The 18,922-nt window shown below is 40.4% G+C and overlaps 2 protein-coding genes across 2 annotated transcripts; both read left to right on the forward strand.

Annotated features, from left to right (window-relative positions):
- The first annotated feature begins 272 nt into the window (after window positions 1–272).
- LOC122884684 (collagen alpha-1(IX) chain-like) lies at window positions 273–4,746 on the forward strand. The gene is made up of 6 exons (XM_044214914.1): window positions 273–556; window positions 725–798; window positions 1,599–1,685; window positions 2,000–2,132; window positions 3,997–4,080; window positions 4,726–4,746. The coding sequence occupies exons 1-5, from the start codon at window positions 540–542 to the stop codon at window positions 4,016–4,018; spliced, it is 333 nt and encodes a 110-aa protein (XP_044070849.1). The 5' UTR covers window positions 273–539; the 3' UTR covers window positions 4,019–4,080; window positions 4,726–4,746.
- On the forward strand, window positions 4,474–18,656 carry col9a1b (collagen, type IX, alpha 1b). The gene is made up of 32 exons (XM_044214913.1): window positions 4,474–4,671; window positions 5,157–5,219; window positions 5,324–5,359; window positions 5,463–5,525; window positions 6,565–6,618; window positions 6,990–7,025; window positions 7,153–7,176; window positions 7,289–7,342; window positions 8,321–8,374; window positions 8,590–8,622; window positions 8,711–8,767; window positions 8,869–8,922; window positions 10,471–10,524; window positions 10,640–10,693; window positions 10,856–10,909; window positions 10,997–11,050; window positions 11,166–11,219; window positions 11,307–11,360; window positions 11,498–11,551; window positions 12,180–12,224; window positions 12,325–12,378; window positions 12,466–12,519; window positions 12,614–12,667; window positions 13,352–13,423; window positions 13,625–13,660; window positions 13,771–13,815; window positions 13,936–13,968; window positions 14,086–14,232; window positions 15,647–15,701; window positions 16,627–16,815; window positions 16,944–17,021; window positions 17,660–18,656. The coding sequence occupies exons 1-32, from the start codon at window positions 4,597–4,599 to the stop codon at window positions 17,854–17,856; spliced, it is 2,040 nt and encodes a 679-aa protein (XP_044070848.1). The 5' UTR covers window positions 4,474–4,596; the 3' UTR covers window positions 17,857–18,656.
- Window positions 18,657–18,922: the final 266 nt, after the last annotated feature.

The raw sequence follows: 18,922 nt of genomic DNA on the forward strand, positions 1-18,922 counted from the left end.
GGAGTTTTTTTTTCTGCCTCTTGGCCTGACGGAGCAAACACAGCTTGAATTGCTTCTTAGTCAGCGTCTCTTGATTTTCAGTTTGGACTGCAGTGGAAACAATGTTGTTCGAATACCCTGCAACCATAGAAATCACAGAGAATGTAGGTCCCAAGAGTGCTGGGCAAATAAAGCCAACACAGAGTAACATTTGCAGCTAATTTACTTGGTATTACTTATGGTACACAATCATGAAAATAGATCTACAAATGTGATTCAATACTGTGATTATGTGCTTAAAGAAACATTAGCATTAAATCCAAGGTGGGTGCAGGAGAACTCCAGTGGAATGTAAAGTTGACACTGTGGAGACTGTTAACTCACTCCCCCAAATAAATTACAACAGTCAAGACTATAAGAGATCCCTCATTGTAACCTGAGGTTCTTCACTCCTGTTGAGGGAGCAACTATCTAGGCTCTTGTTCTCTCCTGGAAGTCAATCTGTTGAAACATCCAGCAGCAGGTGTTTTTTTTTTTTCATTTCCAGATCAAGCCATGAAATGGGTGGAGTCAAGAGGTAAATCATGTACTTGTTAGTGACCTTGTGATTAATGTGACATGTAATTGATGCCAATACTGTCTGAAAGTTTTAATTCTACAGTGACAGCCATAGTGCAAACTAATACATTTCTCACTCAAAGTGCATGTTATGGTTAAGGGTTTATTTTTTCTGATTGCATTTCAGAAATATCCTTCTGTACTCATTGTGCTGCTGCTATGTGATCCCACAATATCTTTGCACAGGACTTCATTCTCAGAGTAAGTAGTCGTCTGCACAGCAAGGTGCAATTGGTGAGATAATGTTAACAAAGAAAGACAAAATAACGTGAACATTTCTTCACGTTCGCTTGCATGTCAATCATCAATCATTGTACTTGTGACTGCTGTTCCTCGTTGTTGAAGAGACAAACTCTGCTAATTGATATTCATTTATATAGGGCACATATTATATAAACTACATTGTTTCTTTTCCATGAGGCTTTTACATTATTTTGTCTTCCCTCCATACAAACTGCTGGTCTTATCTATATTGTATGACATGTATCCTGTGTGGGTCTGTGTAGCAGCACTTACATTGCTGGGTAAGGGAGTCCAGCTGTGTGCCTGTATGTAGATTGAGCGGGGCACTAGTATAATGTTATAAATATAATATTCCAGTATCAACCATGAGTCATACATTTGAACAATGTCGAATGTTTAATACAATGCTGGCACCCTGCTTGGCAAATGGAAAAAGGAAGAATCTGTTGTATGTGAACCATTTATTCAAACTTGATAAAGACCTTTAACTTCCTGTCCAGATGTGTAAAAACTGGAGCAAATCTAGAGCTAAAGTGTTAAAGAGAAAACCACGAACAGCCAGAGATAGCCTAATATTTATTTAAGGCAGTGGCACAGCTTTTCAAACACTGAGCTTTTATTTCCTCCCCACAACACACACACCCACCCACCCACACACACACACACACACACACACACACACACACACACACACACACACACACACACACACAGACGGACCTGGACTACTAACGCTGCTTTCTGTTTTCATCTTGCAGCTGTGCAATTTTCATCTCAAGTTGGTATTCATAGGGAGCAGCAGACCATGTGCCCTCAGATCAACTTCGGGGAGGATCATTTCCCAGGTGGATTCACAAAAACTAAGCACAGTTTTTATTTGCTTGACGTTTGCCCTGCCCATACCAGAAAATAACTACATAATATTAGTCCTATGAAAGAATATATATTACAGTAAAACTTACAAATATCATGCAGATGCTGTATGTTTGTGAAACTGTAAAAGATCATCTCATGATACCATAGCTTTTTTTAAAAAAGAGAGAAAACGATACAGTCTATTGTTTGGCACTTAATTGTAAACACTTGAAGAATCATAACACTTACATGACTTCAAAGAGGATTTTGCATTTAACCACTCCTTTGTCCCTGTTCGCTTTAGGATTTTATATTATGTCCCAGTTCCACATTGCTGAGCTGGCAAGAAGGGGAACTGTTAAAAAGGTTACTGGATCATCTCCTCAGCACGTTGCTTATCAAATAGGCCCAGCATTCAACTTCAGAATCAGCACGAGGTAAGCTGCAGGCCGTTAAAATGGAGTTGCATGAGTGAACACTGACACCCAGTGGTTGAGCTGGTATTACACCATTTACCCTGTCCATGGTCCTGAACAACAAAGACCCTGTCTGCACCATCGCATTCCTTCTGTAATACAACTTAAAAATATACTGCACAAGTATGACATTGTATATATGATTTGACCATTATAAATAGAATATAGTAGATTATACAATTATTGTTCAGTTTGCAGGAGAGTATCACACACATCATAAATCTTTATTGGAATATTGATTTTTCCTCGAAGGTATAACCTGGGGGTTAATAATAGTCCACCCTCTATGCTTCAGATCAGCTTATCCCTCGGGACTGCCTGAGGAGTTTGCGTTTGTGGCCGTGCTGCGCATGAGTGACAGCACCATCAATAAAAAGTGGAATATCTGGCAAATGCAGGATGTGAATGACAACGAGCAGCTGGCCGTCAGACTCAACGGAGAGTTTAAGTCTCTGGAGTTTACCTTCACAGCGCTGGACGCCGGGAGGCAGACTGTTGTTTTCAGCCCCCTGGCTTTTCTTTTCAATGATCAGTGGCACAGAGTCCTGCTTGATGTCAGCAGGGGCTCCGTTACCCTTTTCGTGGACTGTGTCATGATCGGTTCTCAGAGTATGCCACCCCGACAAAAAGTCAGTGTGGATGGCTTCACGTTGATAGGAAAGCTCAAGGACAACCCAGTGATTGCAATTCCGGTACGTCTGTTATAGCACTGAGTACAACTTTTGCAACTAAAGCAAGGCCTATAAATTTCTGAAATTTTAGAAAGGCTAATTCTACCACAGTATACAGCATTAAACTGTATCACCCACTTTCAGAGCCACAAACGATCCCTGGACACATCACCTAGGGGAGGGAGATTGGGTGGAAAGTAATCACGTTCTACAAGCACTATATTAAAGCAGGAACACTGGTAGACAACATTATTTGACAATTTCCATTTTGTGGCACTTGATACCCTTATTCCATTAGATTTCAAAGAGAAACATTCAGCCTGCTTTCTTCTTGACTGAAATCATGCGATGCCTCTTCATTCAATTTAGCTACTTAAAGTTTAGGCTACATGCAAAATGTAGAATGAGCTCATACAACATGATGACTTGTTAGAGCTTTTACCAGTGTGACATATTTTCTGACTGATATATAATGACTGAATTAATTATCATTATTTAAAAACATCTTACTTACTGCAGCAGTAATGTTGACACTGGAGAAGGAAAGACCATCGATTGTTTATAGATTATCTCACTTTTGATTCATATAGACCCTCGCCTGTTTAAACATGTATCATAAGGTGAGGAGTTTCTGTAGGTTTTCTTAGGGGGGTCCTTGGCATGCAAAAGTTTTGGAATCCCTGTGTTTTCTCACCCTCCTGTTTGGTTTGTCTGTGACATTGTTCAGTAGTTTAAGTCTGCCGTCTCCCCATTCAGGCTTTACCTACAAATATGTGGAATTTGTTGCAGGTTGTGGCGAAGAATACGAGCTGTGCACAGACAGTGCCACACCATGCAGCTCAGGTGCATGGTTTCCAAAGATTCAGGGGTCTTCGTTGTGCACAATTACGCACGAAAACATATCCTGACATGATTTAATATTTACCAGCTTTATTAACCACATTATAAGTCCTATATAGGCGTTTAAAGCCCACAGTAATGTTGCGATAATGAGACACAGACTGTAACTAATGTGTTGTGCAAGCATAGCCTGCTTTCTGCTTTTTATCGTATGCTGCAGAAAATCCAGACTTGGGGCTTAATCGTTAATGGAAAGAGCATCTGTTATGGTGATGTTGTGCTAATCTATTATTTTCCTTCATTTATTTATAAAGTTTGAACTCCAGTCAATGCTGATTCACTGCGACGTGATGCGAGCCCGGACCGAGGCTTGTTATGACCTCCCGGCCAGGACATCGGTAAGAAGAATTAAAATAACATAAGTTTGAGGTCTCAGACCACCGGTTATAAACTTTAAGTATTGGTTTTGCTGGATGAGCCTAATTTGCTGTTAATGGAGAGGGAAATAAAATCAAGCAGCATCCAAACTGTGTCTTTAATTTCTGCTCCCCTTGTCCCCATATAGTCGTCCCCAGAGATGATCGATGATTAGAGTGCGAACTTAAATTTGTCACACCTAAACTATAGTTTGAATAAAATCATTTTGGGTCAGAGCAGAGGTTAAATAACCCGCTGACTCTGCCTATTGGTGGTGTCTGTGCCGTGGCCCCTCCCCCGCGGTGTCCCCCTTGCAAATCCTCCAATCCCTTCCTGTAACCAAACATTGTATGAATATACATGAGCCCCTGATAGCTGTGGGACCTTGGTCTAGATAGCTGAAGCGGATTCAGTTGGGTTGTTTTGTCGGGGGCTCCTTCAACCCAACAAATCCCAGAGCAAGGACTACTTTTACCTTTCCTGCTCACGGGGAGATCATGGCTCGGGCCCCCAGCGTTAGAGGGCCACTTGTGGTTCTGCTTCTGCAACTTGTCCTTATCTGCTCCGCTCAAGTAAGACTTATTATGTTTCTCTCTCTCTCTTGTCTCTCTATATTTTCTCTATAGACTGATGTGACAGAGGTGCAGGTGAGTGTTCTCCTTGTGCTCATGCTAAATAACAAAGTTTCATTTGACCTACAATTGTTGCTCAGATTGTTTTATCTAGTAAAGTTATTGGACATCTGTCACGGAAAAAACGTCAGGGATGCGACTTTTGTCTGGAGTCTCCTTTTTAAACTTTAATTTTTGAAAAGTGCTATCTTAACTTGAAGAATTCTGCAATCAGAAATCAGCCCTATGGGCTGCAAGCTATTTCAGTGTATGTATGTATTAATGTCTAATGTCAACTTACAAAAAGTCGGTGCACCTGTTCTCATTTTTTTCACATTGTCTCTGTAGCAGTATGTCAATATAAAAAATGGCAACAAATTGGTAGGGTTGATATTAGAAATTAAGCTGATATATTCTTATTATATTATTGTTATTATTTTATTCAGAGGGGCCAAGGACCTGCTGGCCCTCCTGGACCTGCAGGTGTCCCAGGAATTGATGGCATTGCTGTAAGTGCTATCAGATCTGTAACATTGTCCATATAATGTGCCAAATATCTTGCAAATAGTTCACAATTTGCTCATCTTAAAGCATTAAATCTCTTTTGTTTCAGGGGGAAAGGGGAGCCGATGGCGAGGATGGTCTTCCTGTAACTATAACATTTAATAATAAATTAAAATGATGTATTGCATTGCTTTTCATTATAGGGCTTTTCACTGAGTTGTGTGCTTATGTGGAACTTTTGTTTTTAGGGACCTGATGGAGATGCAGGTAAACCCGGCTCTTCAGGATTACCCGGAATTCCTGGAAATGATGTGAGTACTCTTTTATATTTTATATATTTGGTGTTTGCTGCATTGTTGGCCACAGCAAGGTCACCACAAGCCTGCAAGCGGGTGGAACTATCCCACTACATAGGCTATGTTCGCACTTATTGGTCTTGTAGAGTGGGCGGTGAAATTTCAGATTTAGTAGGGGATCTTGGGGAAATGTGTGCAAAAATGTGAGGAATTTATTAAACAGGATGAACAAATCCAGATTTCCTTTGTAACAGGGTAAACCAGGGCCCGAGTGTAATTAACTTTGCTCCCTTCAGAGTTTAAAGGAGGGTTAGGAAAACATCCAAACATAATACTGGTGCTGATGATAGATTGACAAAGAGGGGCTGTAGGTGAGTTCACCTTAAAGGTTTATTTCAACAATCCTTCAGAATGTGTTGTTATAAACTATTATAAAAATGTACATTTTACAATTCATTGCCTGCGTTATACCTTGATACATCCCTACCAGGATTCTGAAAACAATAGCAGCTTTGTTGGCTGGCCGCTGTTGGTATCTCCCGTTGAGAATCCTCAAAACAGTGTGGAATGATTTCTTTCAGTGCGCTTGTTTGAAATGAGCCAGAGGAATGTTGCTGTCTGCTTAGTTTGCAGTCTGAGAGTTTTGCCCTCTGCCCTGGTGCTGACTTTTTCTGTGTGTCTGTTAAATTGCACACGCACTCATGGACATCATGACATGTTAGAAACCGGAGCTTTAATCTCAATGTGACTGACGAACATGAAGCTGCAGTGCAGTATATTTTGAAGCACATTAGAGGAGGGTGTTGTAGTCAAGTTAATCCCACTTATGAATACACAGGACTCCTCCCACTGGAGTATGGTTGTGTTATGATGATGTAACATATGGAGATCTGATGCTGAATTTAGAAATATTGACAGAGAGGGGGGGGAAGTATTGCCTACTGAGGTAGAAGGTACATTTAACTTTCAAATATAAGGTGGAAATATATAGGTGCTGAAGTACTGGGAGTTTTGTTATAATGTATTAGTTAAGCATGATGTCTCTTCTCTGCAGGGTTTGACGGGCCCTATTGGAGATCCTGGGCCCGACGGTCCCCCCGGACAGAAAGTGAGTGACTAATGAGCCTTTGCTTTCCTGCTTCAGAGACTGTCAGTGAAATGGTGCCAAGCTGCTGTCCAGTCTTTTGGCATGGCAGCGAGAGCCGCAGTGCATAAACCAATTCCTCATGACAAATGAGACTTAATCCTGCAAGTCTTCTGTGTAATCTCCGTGGGGAATGAAGCCCCAACATCGGCCCTCATTAGGCTAAACATTGCTGGGTCAAGTGTGCCCAGCTCAGTCATGTGATGAGCTGGAGGAATGTTAACTCGGACCGTCTGCAGGCTCACACAGCTCAATTTTATCTGAACACAGTGCTTCAGTATTTGTTTCAACACCTGTCTGTGTATCTAATGTATTTATTGATCTTCATCCTTTAGGGTGAACCTGGAAAACCTGGACCTCGTGGAGCAGCTGTGAGTAGCATTTCCTCCAAGGATCAGATCAACCATGACCAACTGGAAATGATATATAAGTGTTTCTAGTCTTGTGTACACCAAATTATATATATCACACTGAGTCATACTGTATGTCTCTCTTTAGGGTGTTGGGCCAGATGGACCCCCCGTAAGTAATTTGTTTATGCTACACAATCACTGCCACAGTTTATATTAAATGTTTTTAGTCTTTATCAAAAATGTGTTAATATTGAATACTTGAAACCTGTGACTTTGAACAGGGACCACCCGGGCCTGGAGGACTTTCAGGTGAAGTGGGAAAAGCTGGACCACTTGTGAGTAGAGACAGAGCAATGGACTTTTACTCGGTTTTAAATTAGGACTACAGGCTAGAAAATACACTGCAGCATCAAATTCTACCAGCATGAGCATTGAAGTGGAGGTATGCTACCACTGGCCAAGGACAGATAAGATGTGATAACAAAAAATTGAAAGTCATTCCAAGCTGAAATGAAAAATACTGTATGTAGGTGATGCCAATTTCACTGGATTCACCAGCATCATTTAAACCTTCTACAGATGATTTCAAATATCTTCCATCATTACAAAGTCTTAATTTGATTCATATAAACACAATGTATCTGTACTGTACAGCACTATATACTGTAGTGTCAATAAACTAGAGAAAGAGGTACAGCCCCTGAACCCTCACAAATCTATGATAAAACACGTTGATGTTTAAACATTGTTGTGTCAAATTGAAGACAGATAGATTCAGTATTTTATTTCACAAATTCTGAGATGTTTTAGAAATGGATTTACGGCAAGAAAGTCAACACAAAATCTAAAATATTCAGCTTTTCATCTGACTAAATTGCCTCTGGGTAATTTTCATTGGTACTTTATAACCCAGAATTTATATTTACATTATAGGTTGATTTATTTTTATTCTAATTTTGCCCTAGGGCTAAAGTTGTCAGCACCAGCTTACATTTGATTTCAAAGCAGTGATTTTGGATATACAGTTAGGGTTGCAATCTGGGTTTAGCTCTCAATGTGTCATAGTACATTTAAATTAGCATCACCTCTTACTACACATGAAAATATGGACTTACAAAGTAAAAATAGCAACTTAAAATTCCCCTGTAAGAGTATTTGCACATATAACAGGTGTGCTAACTAAACTTAACTTTATTTGCAGACTTGAAGAAAAAATCAAATTGTATTCAGTGATCAGCGGTATTGGGCGGTGGAGAGCCCAATGCATTTATTCTCTTTGTGTAGCTTTTGACACATTTTATGTCTTTCCACAGGGGGCCATGGGTGTGAGAGGGCCACAGGGACCCCGTGGACCAACAGGGCCCAGAGTAAGTGACACAAGATTTGCAAATGATTACATTTGACTTTATATTTCACAAGGGAAGGAGCATCATGCAGCCATGAAATGAACTGGGCCTTGTTAGTGATGCCACCGCTGCACACTGCCGTCCTTCCTCCAGTGATTTACAAGCTCCTTATGATAATGATGATGTTGATCAGTTACAATATAAAACTGTAAACTTGTATTTTCTCTAAATTTCAGGGTGCAGCTGGAATGCTAGGCAGTGCCGACCTGGTAAAGCTTCCTTTTCTGGAGATTGTAAATTACATTTTTTTTGCATAACATGTGAGGAATATTTTCTGACTTTTATGTTGTTGTTTAGTGTCCAAACTCTTGTCCGTCTGGGACCTCTGGACATCCTGGTCTTCCTGGCATGAAGGTGAGTAGCAGAGTTGAGGTGTTTTGTGTCGCACTAAAATCATGTTCGTGTCCCAAAATAGTCTTTAATGGGTGTTCCTTTTATTCTCTGCATGTTTCAAGGGCCACAAAGGTGTAAAAGGGGAAGCAGGAGAACCTGGGAAACAAGGGCACAAGGTAAAATGGGTTCAATTTAGGGGAAAATACTTGTTTGAAAACCCAAAGCCAAGTATTTCTAGTCATGTGAAATGTTCTAAACATCAACAACATTACTCACATAAAACTGCATAAATAGTTACTTAAAAACATGAATTTCCCCCTACAACTGTCACACGTGCCACATTGCCCCACATCAGAAAAATAATATGCATGATTTAAAAGTGAAGAAAGGGATTCCCGGCACCTTTGAGACAAGTATTATTTGTGATGTTCTATTTCAAGCGGAAGCGATACATGTCTGTGTGTAATGCCTCTGAGTCCTTGTAATGCACGAAGGATGATTTATTTGAAATGATGTTCAAGCACAACTACCCTCTCCCTGTAATGTGTCTATGCACTATATAAATGGAAATGAGTCTGGGCCTATCTCCCTTTATCACCCCGTGCCAGTTTATGATTTACTGTCAGTCTGCGCTCCGTCCCCGGGAATGATTTTCTCCTTCACTGGAAGTTTCATTTGAGGGGCCTTTTGCCTCTTTTCCACTCACAAATTCACAAATATGAATCTGAACTAAAGTTAACAATAGAATAACCAGATGTTGTGCTGGGGATGAAAGGTTATAATTTCATGATATTGAAGAAGAATATTGAAATATAAAATAAGTATGTATTTGAAAGACAGCACATGGGACGCACAAAAGATGTGACCCAGTTACATACACAAACCACGCAATGCTTCTTTTTGTATTTGAAATAAACAGAAACAGTGATATATTCCAGTAATTACATATCACATACAACAATATCATAAAAAATCTATGGCAATAAACAAAGACGAGATATTTTTAGCCTTTGTTTTTACTCAAACCACCAGAAATTGAAGACATTTCTTTTAATGATTCAACAGTCTGGCTGACTCATCTTCCTCTTTTTGGAGAACAAAAACATTGTCTCCATTAGAAGAAAATTAATTCTGTTTTTTTTTTGTATCAGACACCCAAGCAGAATTAAGAATATGTTCCCATTTCTCTCTTGCTCTATGATGTAAACAAATGCTGACCTGTTTTCATCGCTTTCATTTCTGTTTGGTGTGTAATATTTGATAGCAGCTATGTATTGTTTACATGCCTTAATAGCCATTTCTAATACACATAATTAAAAGAAGAAATTGCCTTTTTAATGACAGAAATTGTGTGCAGCCTCAGACCCAAACCACTATCTTACTTAATGGATATGCCTCCTCAGGTCTACCACAGAGTCAGCGTATAAATTATTTGTAATTTGCAAAGCAGGAGAATGGTAATTTGGAGTTAAATCATCTGCTTTTGCGCCCTTGCAATCCATTAAAAAGTGGGTATTAAAGACATTTTAGAAATGGCTGCCTCATTTTCTAATTACCACAGTTCATAGGAGCAGCCTGTTGGCTGGCCGATGGGATGCCACTGGATTGCATCATATGTTTGGATGTGGTTTCACACTTACAATGTGGTTAAATTTGCTGTGTGTTTCATCTGATTGACTTCATGCTGTTTTTCTGCTCATGTTGTTTCTCCTTCATTCACTCAGGGTGAGGAGGGAGACCAGGGAAGTCCAGGGGAGGTCGGAGCTCAAGGACCAATGGTTAGATACTGGATTTATCAGATGATATTATAGTCTTTCAAGTTACAGTTTGCTGTTTACTGTGTCAGCTTCTCTTTTTCACTGAGGCACCTGTTGGATCTGTTTGTTATTTCAGGGTCCTCAGGGAATTCGTGGAGCCACAGGAATGATGGGCCCCAAGGGAGAGATGGTAAGTGCTTCTATGATTTTTAAGCCCATGCTACCTTTCAAATACGTCAGATTCTTCCTTAATTACTTGCAAATTCAGGGTGAATTCCATTAATAGTTGTCTATTCAAATGTTTATTCTTTAAAGAGATTATAAAACCTACACTAATATTGTTCTCTGGCAGGGAGCTCGAGGTCTCGATGGAGATCCAGGTCCCCAGGGTGTTGCAGGGGCAACTGTAAGTTTATCTCACGATGCAAACACTTTTATTTTTGCAGCAAATGCGGTATGTACGAGCAGGATATGATTCAATGCATTATTTCAGGGGGATCGAGGCCAGAGAGGCGTGATGGGCGAGCTTGGACCTAAAGGTGAAACGGTTAGTAGGCACATCGACAATATTAACATTTTCAGATGGAGAAAATAAACGCTGACTCACTGGTTTGTACACTTTTTAACAAATTGACTAAATGTACTGTTAATTTGTTGTTCAGGGTATTCAAGGGAAGAGAGGAATCACAGGTCTTCCAGGTCCCAAGGGAGAGGCTGTGAGTGTCTGATCAATGATAAGAAAGAAAAGCTTTAATATTCGGATACATTGTGAACTCATTTTAGTTTGTGCCTTTTATCACCAGGGCTTACCGGGTGTGGACGGTCGCGAGGGTATTCCAGGGATGCCCGGAGCAAAGGTAGAGCATAATTTCTACTACTTTATTTATAAAACTAGTACGCTTTAATGTTACACTTAAATGTATTAAAATGTATTGGCTATTTGGCTGTTAGGAGCAGTATTCACTTAATTCTTTCATTGTCTGTTTCCCTGCAGGGAGACATTGGGAAGGCAGGAGTTCCTGGAGAGGTCGGACTTCAGGGGCTTCCTGTGAGTGTGACCTTTGACCTCTAACTGTCAAGACTGACTCTGATTGGATGCACCTGAGTAAACTCACCAGGAGCAGTTTAAAGCACCATAGCTGCAGTACAATACTCATCTCCACATCTGTTTTGGAGTAACAAATAGCAGTCAGAAGAATGTTTTTGCATCTCGTATTTTATAATATATAGTAAAGTTGACTTATTTTCTGTAGTTTGACATTTCAAGCAAATACTATAGAATTCCGTCTCTCTGTGATATTATACACATACAGCAGTAGAGACAGTAATCACTGTCTTCCTCAGGCAGAATTAAGTTTTTACAGCCCTCTAACCTGTGATTAGTCTAATGAACGGCACTAATGAGAATCAGTTGGCATGAACAGCCTGCCTGTGGCAGCATTAAGAAAGAGTCATCACCTGATTTAAATATCCACTTTTATCACCTTCAGCTTATTTGGGTCAAAAGCTCAAACAAATGTACATTTTTTCCGCTTTTACGCTCCAGTGTTTCTCACAGTGAGGTGTGTTTTCTTTTAGGAATGACACTTCCTGCTAGAAATAGTTCTCCTTTGTTGTAAGAAATTGTTGTCCTTGTTAGTGTTGTATCTCTTCAAGACATGTTCTCTGTTCTCTAGGGTTTGCCTGGTTCACCTGGACCAAAAGGCTTGAGTGGCCCTAAGGTTGTTTGCTTGATCAATTATTAAATATTATCATTTGTTTCTTGCATTCATTTTTTTAAATTGTCAAAATCTGAAAGCAACTTTGGTTGTTTCTGCACAGGGAGATGCCGGTCTATCAGGCCTTTCTGGAACAATGGGACCTGCTGGCAAAACAGTAAGTGTGAGCGGCACATGTTAAACAGCTGTCGGGATTTTTGTCACCTCTTTTGTGTCACGGTGTCGTTTTTCTGTCACATCACAGGGTGAGCGCGGAGAACAGGGAGAGGTGGGACCTGTTGGACCTATTGGTGAACCTGTGAGTATTTTGCCTGCTTGAATTTCTTTATTTTGTTTGTATGTTAATTTTAAACTCAACCCTTCTCATCATTTTCTCTTCTTCCTCCCTACAGGGAGATATAGGACAGCAAGGCCCTTTGGGTCCAGCCGGCAAGCCAGGTGCCAGGGTAAGTTATAAACACATGAGTTGTAAAGCATAATTAAATTATATTTAGATCTTAACTAATTGATTTCGATTTTTATATTTAGTCTTTATGCTTTTATTTTGAAAATAGGCATTATTAAAACCTTAGCAGCCAGTGTGCATCCAACAATCATTATTACTAATACATAGAATATATGCATACACAAGGAGAGGCACCAAACAATACTTACCTCTTGCTTTTTTGATACTTTGAATGAGAGAAGCTGAAAGGAGGGAAGCCTCGGAGTGTATAGCCCTGGCTGTTGTTTCACTGGAATGTCTCAGAGAATAGAGGCTAGATCTCACATGAGGTCTATTTTCACAGTAAGGGGAGACCAGTAAGCAGCGGGCTGAATGAGCTCTCTGTTCTCCTGGCATTCCTCAGACAGTCGGTCAGTGATCAAAGGGGGAATATGGCACACACAAACATGCCCGAGAGAATAAGCAGCAATGCTAAGTTAGGTTAGTTTTATACTATAACCTACTATATAACTACTGATACTTGAGCAATTTCAGCAATGTTAACAGGTGTTATGCTTTATGAAATAACTTAAAAATGAAAAGCAAAGTGCATTATTGTGTCTTCTAAAGGCTGCTGTGGATCTCAACATACTTTATATAACCCTGCTTAGATGACTCATCAGATGTACATGTTTTTTTGTTAAAGGGACCCAAAGGTGACCCCGGCCTTCCTGGTCTCCCTGGTCCTGCTGGCCTGCCCGGGGTGAAAGGAGAGAGGGTAAGAAAATACCACAGAGCCTTTCAGACACCTTTTCAGATTTAGGACTATTGTCTTAAGCAGTAAGAGAGAGATTAACGCTCAACAACAAACAGCTGATCAACTCTCTCTAGTGTAGACAATTATTCTAAATTCAGCAAGCCACACCACTCTGCAACGATCATTTATTTAGTTAACGCATTTTCCTTTCGTTTATTACAGGGAGAACGTGGAGAAGCAGGACCCAAAGGAGAGCAGGTATGATATCTTAAATATACAAAATATTGATTCTCACTTAATAGTAATGGTGCATTGAAATAACAAGTGAGCTGCTTTGCATAAATCATTTACAGACTGTTTTTTCATAGGGAGTACAAGGTGAAGAGGGAAGCCCTGGAGACAAAGGGGATGTTGTAAGTTGTTACATCAACACTATTAATTTAACTATTCAACATCTCTATTCAAAAATAGAATCTCACCAGAGTACTATTGTCCCTGTTTCCATCCTCTGTGTTTTGTAAATGCTGTTATAGGGTGAGTCAGGAGAACCTGGACCTAAAGGAGAGGTGAGTTCAAACAGATTATCGTTACCTGGTGTCTCAGTGTTTTTCTGTGGTGAGAAACTGAGAAAGTGCTGCAGCTTTGTAATATTTCTCTGGTCTGGTATCTTATTTTCTGTTAAGGTCGGTAACATTGGCGAGCCTGGCAGACGAGGTCCTGAGGGAAGCAGAGGCCAGCCTGGCATTGAGGGGCCGCCCGGCACACCTGGACCTCGGGGCATGCAGGGGAACAGGGGTCTACCTGGAGTCAGAGGGTCCCAGGGTCCTGCGGTAAGTCCAAGAGAAAACACTTTCAAGGCAAAAGTTTAGAGAAAGTGTGTGAGGATACCTACAATACCTGTGCAGCAGTATGACAGAGTGAGAAAGAAACAAGCCAAGTATCCTTGACCAAAACTCTGAAGCTGAAAAGTTCTGATTTAGTATTAAGACTTAAATAATGGAATCATCTCATGGAAATGGTCTTTAAATCTGAAGTGATGTGATCACAACTGAAATTTGATCACTTCAGTTGTGATTTGTTTCTTCTACACACTACTTTCTAATATGTTTTGTCTACCGCCTGTATAGTCGGTGAAAGACAGTGTCAGGTGACAGTTTGGTGTTATGTTATTGGTTTTATTCATGCTTAAAGTCCCAAAAATGGAAAACTACTATTTGTCCTCATAATCAAATTTACTTTACGTACAGTAGACAATTTACCAACAATACGAGCACTTTGCACAACTTTCGTTTTCTTGTATTTGACATCAAAATCCTGACTTTATTGCATTGAAAGTGCTAGTTGGCAGAAACAAAAAAGCCATGAAAGTGTTTTGAACCTTTCTCACTCCAGTCATATCCTTTCTTTTCCTAACTGACATCTCATTTGCTTAAAATCTTGAATAAAACTGTGTCCTGTACAGGTCCACTCCTAATCAACCACACTGTCATCTAATACTTATTTTCACAAAGCTTCTTACTTGTTAGTGTCAAGTGTCAAGAAGATATAGGAGTACTAACTTTTGGAAGTATTTCTTCCTTAAAGTCTACAGAACATATTTAAAAAAATGCTGAGATAGAGGCCATTAATAAGTCCCTCTGGGCTGAATACTTCTCCCTGCACACTTTTATCTTTGTTATTCTGATGTCCTTCTTATAATGTTAACTTGTACAATAAACTCTAAAACACTAAACCCCAATATTGTGCAGCAGAAGGGAATATATCTAACCACATAAGTAAGATGCTCTGAAAATGTTGTTTTGTTGGGAATTTAAAATGTTTGCACCCACCTAAGTCTTCAGTGAATCAGGAATTGAACCCCCATTTGGTCCAGGCTCACCTACACTCTGACATCCCTGTAGAGGAGGCGAGAAAAAGGAGCGTTTCGTTATCGAGATTGGTAAAATCCCAACTCAAATGTATATAAATACCTGTGTTGTTGAAAGGGGAAACCCTTGTACCTCCAAAATGTCAACTTTTCAGGAGAAGAGGAAGGATGCCTTATTTTCAGCTTAACCACAGTGCACTTTGAGTTTATTATTAAACAGGATTTAGAAGTCCAAGAATAACCAAAGAGGACCAAGTAATCTTTCAGTTGTTGTGAAAGCAAGTCAGTAGAACAGGAGGAGTGCTGTTTTCACTTGATAACAGTACTTTGGAGTTGACACTGTCATGAAATCTATTAAGTCATCTTTTTCCTTCCAGGGTAAAGAGCCAAGTGATCAGCACATCAAGCAAGTTTGCATGCGAGTCATGCAAGGTAAGAACTGATAGGCCTTTGACCCCATTTATCATTCCCTTGTGCCTCATTTCATGACTTTAATCTTCCCCAGACTGCCTCATTACACAACCACACATAGAGCCGCCCCACCGTTGTCTCATTGATCTGGGCGGTTGCTGAATCCTCTAAAGTTCAGAAAGGGAAGGTCTCATAACCAAAACATGAAATATGCTTCAGTCTTTGTTTATTTGATGGATGAAAGATTCCTTTCTCCGAGCTTTAGAACATGTCTCACTGAAGTCACAACCTCTGTTCTCTTCATTCTATTGCTCTTACGTCTCCACAACTCATCTCCTACACTCATGATTTTTTTATACCCAATGTGCTGAAAAATTAATTTCACCTCCAGCAGACCTGCACTCCTCTGCTCCAAGCAAAGAGTCTGCCTGGAAAGGAAATCTTAAAAAAGAGCAGTCAAGCAGCAGCTGCATGAATTTTCGTCAGGAGCCAGGAAGCTGGAATCTTAAGTGCAAAATACCATGCAGCAAGGAGCCACAGGAGATTAATATTAGATCTGTTGCTTCATGAACATATATTTTCTGTCGCTGATTGCTGGAAATAAAGAGTATTATCTCCTTTCTGCTCAATTTACTGAGGTTCTATGGAAAATGGTTGAAAAACAGGAGAAGCTTGAGGGATATCGTGACCACAGTTTCACCTCACTCTGCCTCACTTTGAAATCAAGTACAAGAACTGTTGGACCATCTCCTCTATGAGAGTTGCTTTGGGCTTTCAGAAATGAGCCTTCTTATGCTACGGCATGATTTATTACAAAGTGTTATGTCTTAAAAGTTCCCTTGATAACTGCCAGCTACAACTGTTTGGAAACAGTCTTGTCTTGGTGCCAGTTTTGCATCTAATGGTTCATCAGGTTCATCATCTTCTTCCTGTTGTGCTCCAACAGAACAGCTGGCCCAGTTAGCTGCTAGTTTACGGAGGCCAGAGTCTGGCGTTGCTGGTTTACCTGGAAAACCTGGACCTCCAGGGCCTCCTGGGACCCCGGGAGATAATGGCTTCCCTGGGCAGGCTGGAGCAAGAGGCCTTCCAGGACTCAAAGGGCCACCAGGAATTATAGGAGCAAAAGGACCTAAAGGTAATGAATATATTGGCATGTGTTGCTGTTTTGGGTGATGTGAGATAATCATACATCAATTAAAACAATGACATGTTTGTCTTTGTTTGTTGTACCCAATTATCTCCTTTACATAATACGTGTTACAGGTGAAATGGGAGACAGAGGCTCCAGAGGGCCCACTGTGCGAGGACCTAAAGGTCAACCAGGAGCTCCTGGACTTCCTGGTGAGTCAATTTTGCCTTTGCCTTCTATCTTAAAGGGTTGGTACAAGTCTGTCTTAAAACAATACTCACATTCTCATGTGTACATTCAAACAGTTTTTGGTCGCTATAATCACGCCGCCTGTCCATGCTGGTCCTAAAGAGATCTGCTGTTAACGTGTTAAGAGAGATGGGGGAGAAAATCCACACCCTCCTTGTTTGGTATAAAAATATGTTGCAAGTTCAGCATTCTGAGTTGGACAAATCAAGTGGGTATCTACCAAAGTTATAGTCTTTTTAAACCAGATTCCCTCTTTTTTTACTGTTCCTCTACCGCAGCTCAACAATGAAACTGTCGAGGAAACACAAAGAGGCAATTTGGCACTAAAAAACTCTGAAAGATGCCCTTGATTTGTCCAACTCAGACTGCCTCATATTAGCTTCAGCTGATTTTTACAGGTCATTTTACAAGAAGACTGTGGATCCCCCCATCACTTACATTGAAATCGAGTTAGGAAGGCCAGAATGGACAGGACGAATGATTACAATAACCAAAAACTCTTTCATATGAGGGCATGTGACTTTTGTATTAACATAGACTTAAAAAATGTGATCATTTAAATCTAGCAACTAGCATCCTGAAATGAATTTTGTGATCACAGGTGAGCCAGGCAAACCTGGCTACGGTCAGGACGGTCGGGACGGGCAGAGGGGTCCTCCTGGCGTTCCTGGACAGCCCGGTGTACCTGGGCCTCCCGGTGCAGCTGGTCCTAATGGTTACTGTGACCCGTCAGCCTGCAACCTCCAGGCAGGGGCCGCCCACCAGTCTCTGGATGTGAAGGGACCTGCTGGGAACTAAGAGCCACTCTGGCAGAGACAGAAAGACTGTTGGATTAGCTCCCCTGAGCACACAACATTTTTCACACTGTCTTCCAAGGGGGCCGTGGTTGGTGTGGCACCTTCGATCCATTAACCTCTAGTTTTGTGAGCATGCTTTGTGCCAGCCACATCTCCATCAGATGGAGCCAGCCTGTTCAAGCTGACACACAAAACATTTTTATGTGCTGCAAAAATCTAGCTTGTTCTAGTGTGTTTTTCTACCTGAGAGATGTTTTGATATTTTCAGGAAGGTGTGCTCACATTTCTGAGACGATATGAAATGACCGGAAATGTTTGTTTATCCCACTCTCCTTGTACCTTTGCCTGCATTTTCTTCTTTGTTTTCTCCATTTACACTATTTTCTTGAATAAAAGCTCCTCCTTTCTCACAGAACATTTCACATAATCCCCCAAAGCAATTCGGGATCAGGATTTTGTTTAGTTCAAGTGCCTTTTTTAATTGTTTTGTTCTGTATGTGCTAATGTACCAAAGATAAACCAGCTAAAACCCTCTTTTTTAACGTCTTTTCAGCCCGCAGTTCAAAATAAAAAGGAGAGAGGATGAAAATGTCATCAAGTCACACTGACTTCAGTTTATGTTGTAAATCTGTAAAAAAAATGTTTGAATTGTGGTTAATTATATTTCCTACAAAACAACCTGATGTGAGATTTTGCCTCATTGTACAGAATGACAACAGAGTGCAGTCATGCATATATGGAAATATATCTTAGGGATGAGGGAGACCTTCAGTAATGTTAAAAATAAAGAAAACAACTCGTGCAGTGTTTAATTTATTCTGTATACTGGTATCATTCTGTGATGGTGTCATATTGTGTCACAAATATGAGGAAATCAATGTCCTCAATTGTTTTTCCAAAAACTGTTCACCTCGAATAAAAACAAAAATATCACAGCTGACACAATCTCAGCTCAAGATGCATTTAGTTGCTGTTCTGCACCTTTTGGTCACATCACATGATCTTCATCAGCAGATGGCATTTCCCCACTTGTAACAGAAATGTAGATGCTCAATCTTTTCTGAATC

This window comes from Siniperca chuatsi, linkage group LG11, assembly GCF_020085105.1.
Source record: "Siniperca chuatsi isolate FFG_IHB_CAS linkage group LG11, ASM2008510v1, whole genome shotgun sequence".
NCBI classification, from domain to species: domain Eukaryota; kingdom Metazoa; phylum Chordata; class Actinopteri; order Centrarchiformes; family Sinipercidae; genus Siniperca; species Siniperca chuatsi.

Coding starts and splice junctions, on each gene's coding strand:
- LOC122884684 (XM_044214914.1), top strand. Junction 1,686..1,999: donor CGGGGAGGATCATTTCCCAG/GTGGATTCACAA, acceptor TGTTCGCTTTAG/GATTTTATATTATGTCCCAG. Junction 2,133..3,996: donor AACTTCAGAATCAGCACGAG/GTAAGCTGCAGG, acceptor TTATTTATAAAG/TTTGAACTCCAGTCAATGCT.
- col9a1b (XM_044214913.1), top strand. CDS start 4,597: ATGGCTCGGGCCCCCAGCGTTAGAGGGCCACTTGTGGTTCTGCTTCTG. Junction 10,525..10,639: donor TCGGAGCTCAAGGACCAATG/GTTAGATACTGG, acceptor TTGTTATTTCAG/GGTCCTCAGGGAATTCGTGG. Junction 11,220..11,306: donor CAGGTCCCAAGGGAGAGGCT/GTGAGTGTCTGA, acceptor TTTTATCACCAG/GGCTTACCGGGTGTGGACGG.